Raw genomic sequence first — 14,300 nt, 5'->3', positions numbered from 1 at the left:
CACGCACCGCATACAAGGACCTGGAGTGGTGGGCACGCTCACTCACTGCTGGCGGGAAGTCCAAGTGGGGCTGCCATCTTTGAAAGCAGTGTTCTTACCATACGTCCAGCAAGGAAACCGCTGCATTACCTGCTGGGTGCTTCACCTATGAAGTTAATTGCATGCGTCCACACCCAACCTGCATGTGGTTGCTGCTTGACTCATGACTGTCCAAAATGAAAGGCAACCCAGACTTACTTCAGTAGGTGAAGGAATAAACAGCACCATCCATTCAGCACAAGACACGAACTCTGACCCCACTTGCCTCAGGCCAGTGGGGCAGTGGCAGCCAGGCAGTATTGAGGTTCCAGCCCAAGCCACTTGCTATTCTCATAAACAGTCTGGCCAAAGGGTGTGTGCACACACCCTCGCACCCACGTAGGACAGCAAGAAGAGGTCCTCCCCTGGAGAGGTGCTGGGCCTCGCTGACAGCAAGGGAGGGCATCCTGGTGTGCATGGGAGAGCTTGGGGCCAAATCACTGTTCACTCTGCATGTGAGCTTTGTGCCTGGCCCTGCACTAGGCGCTTGCATGTGCTGACACCATCAGGTGGGGTCAGTGGCCTCAGCTCCTACACTCAGCTGACCCTGATCCCGCGCGGTCCGACAGCCCCCTTAGCCCTTAGCACTGAGATCCCAGGAATCCCAAGAACGGACTGCAGCACCCCTTCTGTGGAAAGCGGGCTTTCACTAGTAGGGCCCACGTTCCGCATCCTGGCACTTACACTCATCCGCCAGCCAGCAGGAGCATGCACCAGCTAGAGGACTCATCCGCCAGCCAGCAGGAGCATGCACCAGCTAGAGGACGGAGAGCCGGGCCACGTGCTCTGGTGCAGGCGTTGCCAACTTCCTGGCATCCTGTTGCCCTGGGACAAGTATGGACCCTCGAGGATGGCCCAGCGTTTCCAGCTTCTCTTCACTCTCTCACTGTCTGGCACCAGCCATCGTGGGTTCGTTTCAGCTCAGGCTCACTCTGTCCTTTGAGGCTCCCTCTGCCTTCAGGGTCCTTGACCTGCTCTCTTGAACTGTTTCCTACTCTTGCTGGGTGACGGTGTGCACATGCTGGTGCAGTGCCCGTCCTGCTGGGTGTCTGTTGTCTGGTGCAGTGCCCGTCCTGCTGGGTGGGCGTGTGCTGGTGCAGTGGCTGCTGACTGCTTGTTGGGAGCGTGCTGCGTTCCCTCCCTTGTTCATTTGCCTGGCAGCGCTGCTTCCTCTACTAGCTGGAGCAGAAATATTTTGAGCCCAAAAAAGGAACTGGTGTACGGCAATCAGCCACCTTCCAGCCTCTGGAGGCCCACATTGAAGCATCACAAGCACAAGAAAGTAGGCTCTGTGGGTTGGGCCAGGACCCACTGTCTTGGCGTGACGCATTGATTTTTTTCATGCTGCTAATAGGAGCGAGCACTGAACGCTGGAAGCCCAGATTTTATGGTCCATGTACATTGTGCACATAAAAATAAATGTATCCCATGCATAGCATTAAATTAAATTATTGGTTTTAAACTGATGGAAATCGCAAGATAGAGCCATCTTGCTAAAAGGATGTCAGCCATACAGGTTGGGGTCTGGGCGAGCCGTCCAGTTAGGCTGTGTTTTGTCAGGTAGTAACTTGCAGAGGTTTGTGACGGGTCACCTGGAGCCGCCCCTCCACAGGCCCTCCTGTTGGTAATTGTGCGTGTGAGGTGGACGGGGCGCTGGCCAACCTTGCCTCATTCCTAATGGCTGGGTGGAGCTCCCAGCCTGCCCATGGTGCACCTTTGGTCACAAGCCCCTCGTGTCTTACAGAGCTGCAGAAACTGGAGAGCCGCTGTCGACCTGTGTGGACGCCTTCTCACAGCCCATGGCCAAGGCTACGGCAAGAGTGGGCTGCCCACCAGCCACACAGCAGACTCGCTGCAGGTGAGCGCACCTCCACCCCTCAGTTGCTGCATTGTGTTCCTTGTCCTGAGCTTAATCTCCACGTGAGCTGGAGTCTCCTGCAGCCCCGTTGTGCATCAGCCTCTGTGCTGCCCGGCCTTGCCTGGAAACCAAGTGGCTCTGAAGGCTTGCCGGGCCTGGGAAGGGGGCTCCACCACTGTATGCTCTCCCTGGAGCAAGTGTAGCTGCCCTGATCAGGAAGAACCTGAAACAGAATTTCCAGAGTAGGGTTGTGACTGGAAGGCACTCATCAAACAAGAAGGAGCAGCTTCGAGGCACGGTGGCACACACCCGTAATCCCAGCGGCTTAGGAGGCTGAGGCAGGAGGATCGTGAGTTCAAAGCCAGCCTCAGCAAAAGTGAGGCACTAAACAACTCAGTGAGACCCTGTCTGTAAATAAAATACAAAATAGGATTGGGGGTGTGGCTCGGTGGTCCAGTGCCCTGAGTTCAATCCCCAGTACCCTAAAAAAAAAAAACAGCAAAGAAGAGCAGCTTCAGGAGTGCTTCGGTTCTCACTGTCCTGGGGATTTTGTTCTGTTTTTTGCAGTACTGGGGCAAATAATGTATTGAACCCTTGTAGATAGCTAAGAGAGTAGATTTTGTGTTCTCAAAACACAAACACAAAATACTGTATACGAGTATTTGTACAATACATTATTTCAGCCATCCCCAGCCCTTTTTATTTTTCCTTTTGAGACAGGATCTCACTGAGTTGGTTAGGGCTTCACTGAATTGCTGAGGTTGGCCTCAAACTTCAGGTCCTCCTGCCTTAGCCTCCTGAGTTGCTGGAGCCACCACACCCAGCTAAGAGTTTTTAACTTTAATCCTAACTTCCTGGGGTTCCACAGGACTGAGCTCATCACCAGATGTTGCAAAGCTATGAAGAGCTTATGGGGGTAACTGTGGGGAGGCTGGTGGTCCAGCTCTTGCAGGTGGACTCCTTCCTCTTGGATGACTTCATGCCAGGAGTCTGCACGTGTGGGCTGGGGAGGACAGGCAAGGCTGCCTCAGGTGCCCTTGTGCCTCCTGGCCCCTGCTGGCCCCTCCCTCTGTGCCTCACCTGGCACCACCCAGCACAGGCCCTCGCTGGAAGGGTGCCTTGGCCCCGACTCGCCTCCACCCAGCCCACGTAGGTGGCCTTGCCTTCCTGCTGGCAGGCTGGAAGCAGCGTCTTGCCACCCCAGGTTCAACGAGGGCCCTCACCCTGCAGATGGCTCCAGCCCAGAGGGGAACACGGGCCCCAGTCTGCGTCTGTCTTCTCCCCTTGCTTGCTCTAGGTCCTGGGTGGTTGCTTCTTCAGACCTCATTCCTTGGTTTTGGATTTGGTTTTCAAAGCTTATTTCAGAAAAATAATTTAAATAGACTTAATATCAAATTAAAATAATTTAAATAAATAAATTTAGCTATTTATTTTTGATTGATAAGAATTGATATATTCACAGTGTATGGCCTGCTATTTTGATAGATGTATCCATTGTGGAATGGTGAAGTCACTCTAATTGACATTTATGCTCTCATAGTTGTTTGTGTTTTGAGAACAGATTCTGTGCTCTTCACTGTTTCTGAGTGTGCCACACACGGTTAGCCGCACAGTCCTGTGTTCTGTAACTTCCTCCTCCTAACTGCCCCTCATTCCCACCAGCCTTTGATGGATGTCATTCTGCTCTGCTTCTATGAATTTAAGTTTTTAAGTTCCACACACAGATCACACAGTATTTTTCTTCCTATGCCTGACTTACTTTACCTGACATAATGTCTTCCCAGATTCTTGTGTATTGTTGCAAGTGGCAGAATTACCTTTTTTTAATTTAAATAGCATTTCATGGAATACATATCCCCTATTTCCTTTATCCACTCGCCTCCTTTTTGTCATCAGTGAATGGAGATCAACTTGAGTCATCTCCAAGGGACTTTCAGTTCTGCAGGTCTCTGCCTCTGTTGCTCAAACTCAGATCCCACCATTCTCCTTCCTGGGTCTGCATTCTGCCACCCTGGAGCTCTGTGCTCGCCAGCATCAGGGACGGTCCACTCTGAGACCCCTCCCCAGCCTCTGGCCTTGAAGCCCTGGTCCTTCAGTACTCCCTCAGCACACCCACTTACCACGTCGTGCCCCACCATGACCCCAGCCCTAGCACTGGGCTTCCTTTCTGGGAGGGTCTATCTTTCACCTGCTGACACCTGGTGTGGTGCTTAGCATATGTGCCCTGCTTAGAAAGCTCGTTAGTGTAAATCAAATCTAATAAGATCATGGACATTGATGTTCGTGAGCTCCAGAGTATTTCTGTAAAATATGTAAGTGTGCAGATTGCAAAGGAAGCCCTCGTTCCAATATATTAGAAGACAGGCTCTGCTAGCAGGTTGCTAAGGATGAGGAATTTGGAGAGCTAACATGTGAACGTAACCTGTTCGTGGATGCGTCTTGCCTTTCAGCTCTGGTTTGTGAGACTGGCCCTGCTGGTGAAGCTGGGCCTTTTCCAGAATGCCGAAGTGGAGTTTGAGCCCTTCAAAAGTCTGGATCAGCCCGACCTGTACTACGAGTACTACCCGCACGTGTACCCTGGGCGCAGGGGTAAGAGGCGCATTTCATGTAATTCCTCTGTGTGGCCCTGACATACGCATAATTGGGTATCCTCACTTTGCATAATCAACCAGGAGCCCAGCAACAAGCCTGAGCCATCCAGTGACCGCACTCAATTTTGTAGACACACCAACCTAGACAGGACACACTGGCACACCCTCTGCACCAACCTAGACAGGACACACTGGCACACCCTCTGCACCAACCTAGACAGGACACACTGGTGACCCTCTGCACCAACCGAGACAGGACACACTGGCACACCCTCTGCACCAACCTAGACAGGACACACTGGTGACCCTCTGCTCCAACCTAGACAGGACACACTGGCACACCCTCTGCACCAACCTCGACAGGACACACTGGCGACCCTCTGCACCAACCTAGACAGGACACACTGGCGACCCTCTGCACCAACCTCGACAGGACACACTGGCGACCCTCTGCACCAACCTAGACAGGACACACTGGCACACCCTCTGCACCAACCTAGACAGGACACACTGGCACACCCTCTGCACCAACCTAGACAGGACACACTGGCGACCCTCTGCACCAACCTAGACAGGACACACTGGCACACCCTCTGCACCAACCTAGACAGGACACACTGGCACACCTTCTGCACCAACCTAGACAGGACACACTGGCACACCCTCTGCACCAACCTAGACAGGACACACTGGCACACCCTCTGCACCAACCTAGACAGGACACACTGGTGACCCTCTGCACCAACCTAGACAGGACACACTGGCACACCCTCTGCACCAACCTAGACAGGACACACTGGCCCACCCTCTGCACCAACCTCGACAGGACACACTGGTGACCCTCTGCTCCAACCTAGACAGGACACACTGGCACACCCTCTGCACCAACCTCGACAGGACACACTGGCACACCCTCTGCACCAACCTAGACAGGACACACTGGTGACCCTCTGCACCAACCTAGACAGGACACACTGGTGACCCTCTGCACCAACCTAGACAGGACACACTGGCACACCCTCTGCACCAACCTAGACAGGACACACTGGTGACCCTCTGCTCCAACCTAGACAGGACACACTGGCACACCCTCTGCACCAACCTAGACAGGACACACTGGTGACCCTCTGCACCAACCTAGACAGGACACACTGGCACACCCTCTGCACCAACCTAGACAGGACACACTGGTGACCCTCTGCTCCAACCTAGACAGGACACACTGGCACACCCTCTGCACCAACCTAGACAGGACACACTGGTGACCCTCTGCACCAACCTAGACAGGACACACTGGTGACCCTCTGCTCCAACCTAGACAGGACACACTGGCACACCCTCTGCACCAACCTCGACAGGACACACTGGCACACCCTCTGCACCAACCTAGACAGGACACACTGGCACACCCTCTGCACCAACCTAGACAGGACACACTGGCACACCCTCTGCACCAACCTAGACAGGACACACTGGCACACCCTCTGCACCAACCTAGACAGGACACACTGGCACACCCTCTGCACCAACCTAGACAGGACACACTGGCACACCCTCTGCACCAACCTAGACAGGATACACTGGCACACCCTCTGCACCAACCTAGACAGGATACACTGGCACACCTCTGCACCAACCTAGACAGGACACACTGGCACACCCTCTGCACCAACCTAGACAGGACACACTGGCGACCCTCTGCTCCCTGAGGAGCCGCCTGTTGCACCTGCTGGGACCCTGCAGCTTGACAGCATCAGGACCACAAACCTCCACTGCACCCCATGGGAAAAGCGGGTGTATTAGTCGCACTAGTATTAGAATTGTTTCTTCCTTCTTTTTTTAAGTTAGATTTATCATTATTATTAATTGACATAGCGTACATGTGTATGGGGTACAGTGACATATCAATGCGTGTATACAATGTGTGATGATCAGTCAGGGTAATTTCTCGTTAACTCAGTCATCATTTCTTGTGTTGGTGACATTCCAAACCCTCCCCACTGGCTATTTTGAAATATTCAATTAACAGTCATCGACCTCTTTCTCCCTCTGTGCTGCCGGACACTAGAGGTCACTTCTCCTCTCCCCCGGCACCTCTTTCATTTGTTCTTTTTAGTCACACATGACAGTAGGGTATGTCCTCACCTATTTGTACAAATAGGGAGTTCATCTTATTCCAGTTAGGCTCTCAGTCTTGTGGTGTTTCTTCTGACTGAAGGAATTTACACCTTGTAGAAAAGAGAGAGATGAGTTTTAATACTAAAAAGAGAGTACAAATCCAAATGATTGTTCTGAAGCAGGCTGTGGATTCCGAGCAGCAAGCCAGGTGAGCTGGGTGTCAGAGGCTTTGGCACCACCTCAGCAGGGGGCGCTGGAACCCAGGTCTGTGAGAGGACTTGTCCACCCAGGGTCCTGTGGCTTCCTTGTAGCCTGTATTCAGGCAGGGCGAGAAAGACCACATCCAGCCCAAGAAAGAGAGTTTTTGGAAGCACAGCCCCACCCACCTTGCCGACAGTGGGAAATAGTGGGCAGAGGGCTCAACAAGCTTCCTTTGGGACCTTACTGGGTGACCAGGGCCTTCCTCCCCAGGAGCCTGCACCTCAGGACATTGCTCTCACCTTGCAGTCAGGAAGATGCCATCATGGGGATCCGGGCCTTGTGGTCCTCTCCCTGTGACCCACAGTCCTCTGTCTCCATGAGTAGGTCTCATGTGTGCCCACCCCTGAAGCTCATCCACTCCACGGGTAACCCCAGGGCTCCTTCCTGCCCCCCCAGAGCTATAGCCATCTCTGGGGTTCCAGGACGCCGTCCCAGCATGTGACTTGAGTGGTATCCCTGGGGCTGCCTTCTTCCTTTCTCATTCACACCCTGTAACCTTTTGAGGCTCATCTTTAATGGTACGGCAATTGCAAACTTCTAGCCCAAAAGAGGAATGAGCCACTGACCCGTCCCGGGGTTTTGACAGAGGTGCAGGAAAGGTTAGGGGCGTGGCTGCAGGGGTCAGGACGTTTCTGTTCAACCAGCCTCACCTGGGAGCGCTGGCAGGAGGCAGCGGTTCTGCCTTTTCTCGGAGAGAACAGCTATGCTTTCCTTCAGCAATGAAAACGTAAGTTGCCTCCAGTCTGCCTGCTGCTCCCAGCCCTGCCCCTGCCTCCTCCTCTTGAGTGTCAACTCAAAGCTCAGTGCTTGGAGCTTGCAGGCCCCTCTTCCCGGGGCTGAGCCCCAAGGTTCCCGAATGCCACTGCTGTGAGGAGCCTGGCTCGCCCTCAGGGCCCAAGTGGTGTAGGTTGATGGCGACTCCCCTCGGCTGCCCATGCTCAGGACAGGTGTTAGGAAGAGTGGGCTGACAGGCAGACTTTCCTGGGAGGCCTGCCCCCGATGTCAGTGGCCCGTGCTTCCTGAGTCACCTGGACGTCCTGTTCTGCATCCTGAGAATGGCTGAGCTCAAGGTCGTCTTCACAGAGCATCGGGGGGAGGGAACAGGGCCTCCTGTGAGAAAGGCCTCCTGAGGCCACTTCCGCAGGACATGCAGGCCTCGGAGCCTTGCCGCTCTGCCGAGACTGGACACTGGGGGTGTAGATGAGGAGAAGCCAGCAGCCGTGCATCACGAAGCAGCTAATTCCAGTTACAGAGGAGACATACATCACTCGTGTACTTGAGCTAACGTGTATTGACATTCATCCACAATATTACATGGAATGCTTACTAATTTTTCTTCTCGTTTGGTGGAATAACAAGCATAAATGTAAGAATTTGATTCATTCATTTCATTTTAGCTTGCAATATATAAGCAAAGTGAGTCATTAGAATATGCTTTAAAAAAGAGGGTACAACAATACAAACAAATAAATAACTTTTATGAATGAGCTTTAATATATTTCATGTAAATATTGGGCATGATTTTTACTCATTCAGAACATTCATAAAAAGACGTGATGAACAGTGTAAAATTCATGCAGTCGTTTTCATCTGAGAAAGGAACTCTTTCCGACATCCCGTCGGTCACTTCAGTCCCTTGAAGCACAGTCAGATCTGGTTCCTGGCACTCAGCACTGAATCTGACCTGCCATCTAGAAGAGTAATGAGGACAGTGAGCCCAGCCAGCTTCAGAGCCCGGGACTGAGGCCCGGAGGTCTGGGGCACCTGAGGGCCTCCGACGGTGAGGGGCACTTGCCCGGTGCTCTGCCTGCTGCCCTGCCCTGTCCCCTCTCTTCTCCAGCCCACCCCTTTCTGCTGACCCTGCTCTCCACTCTCTTGGGGGCCATCCCTGCTCCTGCTTCCTGGGTGTCCTAGACCTCAGGACCCACGTGTCCACCCAGAGCTGCTTCCCACAGTGCACACACTTCTTGCCAGACTGAACCCAGCAGTTGGGAGGTGGTGCAGATGCTGCTGTGTGCATCTCTTCATCAGCGGGGCGTTTGCTGTGTCCCCAGAGGACCCTCTAAAGGTGGTGCAGCTTTGGTTTCTCAGACCTGTCTCACGTACAGTCTGGTCTGACCATCGTGTGGCTTAGGAAAGTCTGTGCGTGGGCATTGACCACGCAGGTAAAGGATGTCAGAACGAGAATAAAAACAGTTTGCAGAAACTTGCTCTGAGCCTCTCTTGTCTCTAGAAATTGAACTTGACTTGAGGTGCACAGTGATCCCAGGAGCCGTGCGTCTGGAGCAGAGGAGCAGACAGGCTTGCCCATATGCATTTCTTCCACGAGGAGAGTGTTTAGGAGGGGATTTCTTTGCAGTGAGCAGTTTACCCAGCTTCCGTCCTCCTGTGTGGTTCCATGCCCTCAGCACAGCTCCGAGGCTCTCCAGGGAAGCCTTTGGAAGCCACAGGGGAAGAGCCACTGGCAGAGGAGACCTCTTAAGCCTCTGCTCACTTAGACTTTGTTCTAGTCAGCTCGTTCTAGTCTCTGTGATCGAAGGACCTGACAAGAACACCTCAGAGGCGGGAAAGTTTATTTTGGCTCGAGGTCCAGAGTTCTTCAGTAAAAATGGGTGTTTCCATTGGCAACACCAGAAGCCTCCAGAAAGCTCTCTCAACCATGAGCATGTGCTGCATCCTTGCGGATCCTGTCTTTACATGTCCATCCACATGTACGTGTGTGTACACAGAGATCCAAGCACATGTGGAGAGCGAGTAAGAGTGTGTGCTTTTGCGGGTGCGATTGGCTTTCTGAATACCCACCGTGAGTGTGCTGTTTACTTTCTCCCGGTTGCCATCATCCATATTCATCCATAGCCTCCCGATGCCCAATTAGGATCTCTCCAGAAGAACGAGCACCCTGGCTCTGAGTGTCCGAGGCCTAAGTAACATCAGCCTTACTTTGTCGTGTGGTGGTGTGTTTCCAATTGGGAAGCGGTAGCAGCTTGTTTCCCCGCACCGCGTTGCACCCCCACAGCCGTCCGTGAGGGCTGTGACCACTGCCAGCAGTGTGCAACTCCAGCTGGCCTGGCCGCGGCCGTGCTGCCCCTCGCGTCCTCCGGCTCTCCTCCTCAGGCTCACTGTCCTTGCCTCTGTGTTTGTACTGCTTCTCACTTGTTGAGGTTTATTTCTGTGTTCTAGCTATTTAATCCTTTGCCACATATTTTAGGAGTATCTCCTTCTATTTTGGAAAATATTTCTAAACACAAGAAAAGAGAATCTCATTTAAATTGACAAAGATAACACGTTTTATTTGCAGCTAGCACACTTGAAGGTAGCTCCTCAGTATCACCTAGGGCTCTTCCAGGAGCGAGTGCAGACAGGTTCAATGGTGTGCTTGGCGTGGGCCAGGCCTTGAGACCCAGGACCAGGGGTGGTGCCAGACACACCACAGAGGGGCAGTGCACTGTGGCCTGGACATCGGCAGGCTCGGGCGGAGCATGGAGCCTGAGTGGAGCTGCACAGGTGCGCTCTCCCCGCATGCTCCGGCTTCCTAATGGGAATGAAGTGGACACTCAGTTGGCTTAACGTTTGTTCTCCTGAAATTTCCTCCCACTTCTTCACTGTCCACCCCCACATGGGACCAGAAGGAAGGGGCCAGCGCATTGGGGGCACCATTTCTTCCCAGCATTAAGAGTGTTTGGTTTGTCTCAGTGTTGACTCAGCGGGGTTTTTGTGTGTGTGGGAGCAGAGTACTGGGGATTGAACTCGGGGCCCTTGACCTCTGAGCCACATCCCCAGCCCTGTTTTGTGTCTCATTTAGAGACAGGGTCTCACTGAGTTGGTTAGCCCCTCACTTTTGTGAGCCTGACTTTGAACTCGAGATCCTCCTACCCCAGCCTCCCAAGCTGCTGGGATTACAGGTGTGCACCACTGCACCCGGCAACACAGCAGAATTGCTGTTCATGTTAGGCCTGAAATACCTTTCCAGACTCACAGTGTGGCTTTGGAGACCCTCCCCACGTGCCCATAACAGCCTTTCATTAATTATCTTTTAATTAAATTATTTTTGGTTTTGTAATTATTACACTGGAACAGGTTTTTTCTCTCACTACAGGGTTTGTATTCATGACAGGGGTCGACAGAAATCTATCCCTGGAAAATATTCCAGGTCATTCCCTGTATCCCTTTCCAATACGAAGTGGTATGTTTACCCAACTACCTTGTTTCCGTTTCATTTTCAGTTAAACCATTGGGAAGGGACAGCGAGGCACAGCATAGCGATTCGTGTGTTGTGAGGACAGACAGGTGATGCAGCACATCACCCGCTGCCTGTCCCCCTCAGGACAGAGGTCTCTGTGCCCCATCCCAGTGGGGTTGTGCTGGGACGAGGCTGGGGAAGGCTGTGGGGAGATGTCCGCGGGAGGCAGGTGCTGCCCGGCGGCCTCCCTAGGGTTCCACATCCAGCAGGAAGCTGGAGCAGCCGGATGCACCCGGCAGTGGCGCACCTCGGCCTCCCTGTGGGTTCCTGCCCCAGAAGCCTTCTCAGAGGCTGAGGGAGGGGTCCCGGATTTTAACATGAGCTGTGACTCGAACACCAAGTCTCTGCCTTTGAGGTCACCTCTCCATTAAGGTCTGCTCCAGTAACAGGACAGTGGCCTGCACTCCCTCCACAACGCTCTTCTCGAACCTGATTCTGGTAGATACGTACTCACTTCCCAGCCTGGGGCTGAGGCCTCCTCCGTCCTTCCAGTTTCCAGGAGTGAGCTTCATGGGGACGTCATGAGTCCATGCGACGCCTGCCCAACAGAAAGGGCTCTGCAGAGACCTCAGGCAGGGACCTTGTGTTTAGTCAGCTCCATTATCAAGGCTTGAGATGAATTTTCCAATGTTGGTTCTAAATAAACCTCATTGCTTTCTGCCAAGACACCTTCCATTTGAAATTCATCAAAAGGTTCTCCCGTGCACAGCTTGTCAGGGAGGGTGCTGTTCAGTCTGCCCGGGCTGCCGTGTAGCTGGCTGGCGTGAAGCAGTGCGGACAGGCAGCGTTCGTGACCTGACACACTTCTGGCTGCCCAGGCCCCACGTGGCAGTGTCTGGAGCCCGCGCCTCCAGGGTCTGCTTCATTTAACATCTTGCCTTGGTACGTTTGTCGCAGCTGGTGAACCAGCACTGGTGCGTGATCCTGAGCAGAAGTTCAGGGTTTACCTCGGGCTCATTCTCTGTGCGTACTCTAGGCTGTTTTTATCTCCAAAGGAAACGAAAAGTGCTTTGCTGACATAGTTAATTCCAGCCTCTCGGGAGACAGGTGTTCCCGGCCCCACCACCATCTTTCCAGTCTGTTGTGTAAAAGCCTCCCTCTCGTTGCAACAGGAGACTCAGGACGGTGGTGAGCTCTGCGTTTTCATAGCACTGAGCAGCACCGAACAGTTCTCTCTTAACTTTCAGTGTGACTTGGGAGCTTATGCAGCTCTGGGTCTTTCCACTGGAGAAAGCAGGTTTGTTGATCTTCACCATGATGTTTCAGAAAGCCTCTTGTGTGCTCACCAGCTCACTGTCCAGTCCCAGCCGTGACAGCTCTGTTGTCTTCCTCTGAAGTCTTATTGGAGTTCCATCAAGCCAAACTGAAATCGACAGACAAATCCTGGAATTAACTGGATGCTAATCTCCACCCTTCTCTGACCTCCACCCTCTGCACCAGTAAGGGTGAACTGCCTTTGGGTCTGTAGTCCTCCTCTACCTCCCTCCCAAGTCTGAAATGCACACTGCTAATTCCCAAGCCAAATACTGAAACTTGTCGGTATCAGCACACAACCGTACACGAAAGCTCAGGCTGAATGTCCACCCTCATGACTCGAAGGCCTGGCCTTGTCTTCTCACTCAACAAGGCCGCAGTCGCACGCTCTTGCCACTCTGTGCAGCAGGAGCCGGCTGTTGGTCATCCTCAGTGCTCTGGAGTGCACACTCATCACGTCACCAAATCTAGCCCCTAGGACACGCTACTCAGGACAGGACTTTTCCACCTGTTTCATTTCTGCCACTGGACCAGCAGGATGAAGGCCTCTTCTCAGGCCTGGCTCGGACCAGAACCTCGGTCACCCAGCCTGGTCAGCACTCCAGCGTGGTGGCTCCAGACGTGTCACTGAATGAAGCATTAGATGGTGAGGACTTGATGTAGGACTTTTTTGCCTGCGACTTTCTTGGTAGGTTTTTCCTACTTAGAAACAGTGCTGAGTTGAAGGCGACTGCTGGGCTGTGAGCGTGGTGCTCCTGATGGATGGACACAGCCGGGAGTCCCCTCGGTGCAGCCAAGGCACGGCTTTCCCCGGGCTGCCCGCGGCACAGGGAGGAGGTGGCAACAGGGAAGAAAGCACTGAGCTGCGACCCCCGCCAGGCTCTGGCTGACTCCAGTGAGCTGCGAAAGCCCATTCAGACTCCAGAGGTGGTGCCCAGACATAACCTGCCATGGTGGGCCCAGGACTCGCGGGCTCCTTGCAGGTGCCAGCCACAGTGGTGCAGAGCGCCGTGATCAGCATCTTCTCAGCCCCCCTCACCCCGCCCAGCTGCTCTGTGACCTTCCGTCCTTGTTGCAGAGAGGATGCAGCTGCCCAGCAGAGACGCTGCCGGCTGCCCCTTCACACAGCACCCACAGGCCCCTGGAGTCGGGCGGACATCCCCCTGTCCCTTTCCCACTAGGGCCTGGCTGAGTCCAGTATGTTTCCCTGGCTTTCTGCAGTGGCAGCATGGATTTTGAGCACTGCAGGGATGTCTGAAATAAATTCTGAAGGAGAATTTTCATTTAATGTTTTCTAAATGATTAATGAGAAAGTTTCTACAGTATTTATACCAACCTAGATTTTGGCAGGTCAGGACTAGATGTGGGAATCTTTTGGAAAATAGATCCTTAGAATTATGTTTCCTTGGAGATTCTGACTGGCCTTTTCTTCACAAGCTTTATGTCCCTTGACAGCCGCTCTTAGCACGAAGGATGTCCCTGAGACTCCCAGTAGCTCTTCAGTGACAGGCAGACTTTGCATCTGGGCAAAGACTGTCAGGGGCGTTTCCTGAGTGAAGGTCTGTCTGACACCAGAGCAGTGACTGCGTGTGCTGCAGAAGAGGCGGGGCCGTGGGTTTGTGGCCAGTGCCGGCCTGAGCGGGGCACCAGAGCGGGATAGAGGACAGAGTGAGAGACCAGCTAGAACCTGGAGACAGCACTTCCCAGCTGCTCTGTTCTTGTTTTCATCCTGTGGACCACATCGTCGTCTAGAAAGGCGTGTTTTCCTTTGGTTTAATCCCCTTCGTTCTCTCCCCAGTAGGCCACGCATATCTCCCTGTGGCCCATCTTCTGCAGGCCACGCGTGTCTCCCTGAGGCCTCTCCCATAGGCCACGCGTGTCTCCCTGTGGCCTCTCCCGT

At 53.4% G+C, this 14,300-nt stretch overlaps 1 protein-coding gene across 1 annotated transcript in view; it reads left to right on the top strand.

Moving 5' to 3' along the window:
• The window catches only part of Trappc12 (trafficking protein particle complex subunit 12), a 67,992-nt gene that overhangs the window by 23,999 nt on the left and 29,693 nt on the right, over positions 1–14,300 (top strand). Inside the window, exons 4-5 of the mRNA XM_047522838.1 lie at positions 1,823–1,936; positions 4,387–4,525. Coding sequence (XP_047378794.1) covers positions 1,823–1,936; positions 4,387–4,525 — 253 coding nt within the window. The remainder of the gene's footprint in view (positions 1–1,822; positions 1,937–4,386; positions 4,526–14,300) is intronic.

Source organism: Sciurus carolinensis, chromosome 13 (assembly GCF_902686445.1).
Source record: "Sciurus carolinensis chromosome 13, mSciCar1.2, whole genome shotgun sequence".
In the NCBI taxonomy this organism is placed as follows: domain Eukaryota; kingdom Metazoa; phylum Chordata; class Mammalia; order Rodentia; family Sciuridae; genus Sciurus; species Sciurus carolinensis.
This window is presented reverse-complemented; position numbering and strand designations above follow the sequence as displayed.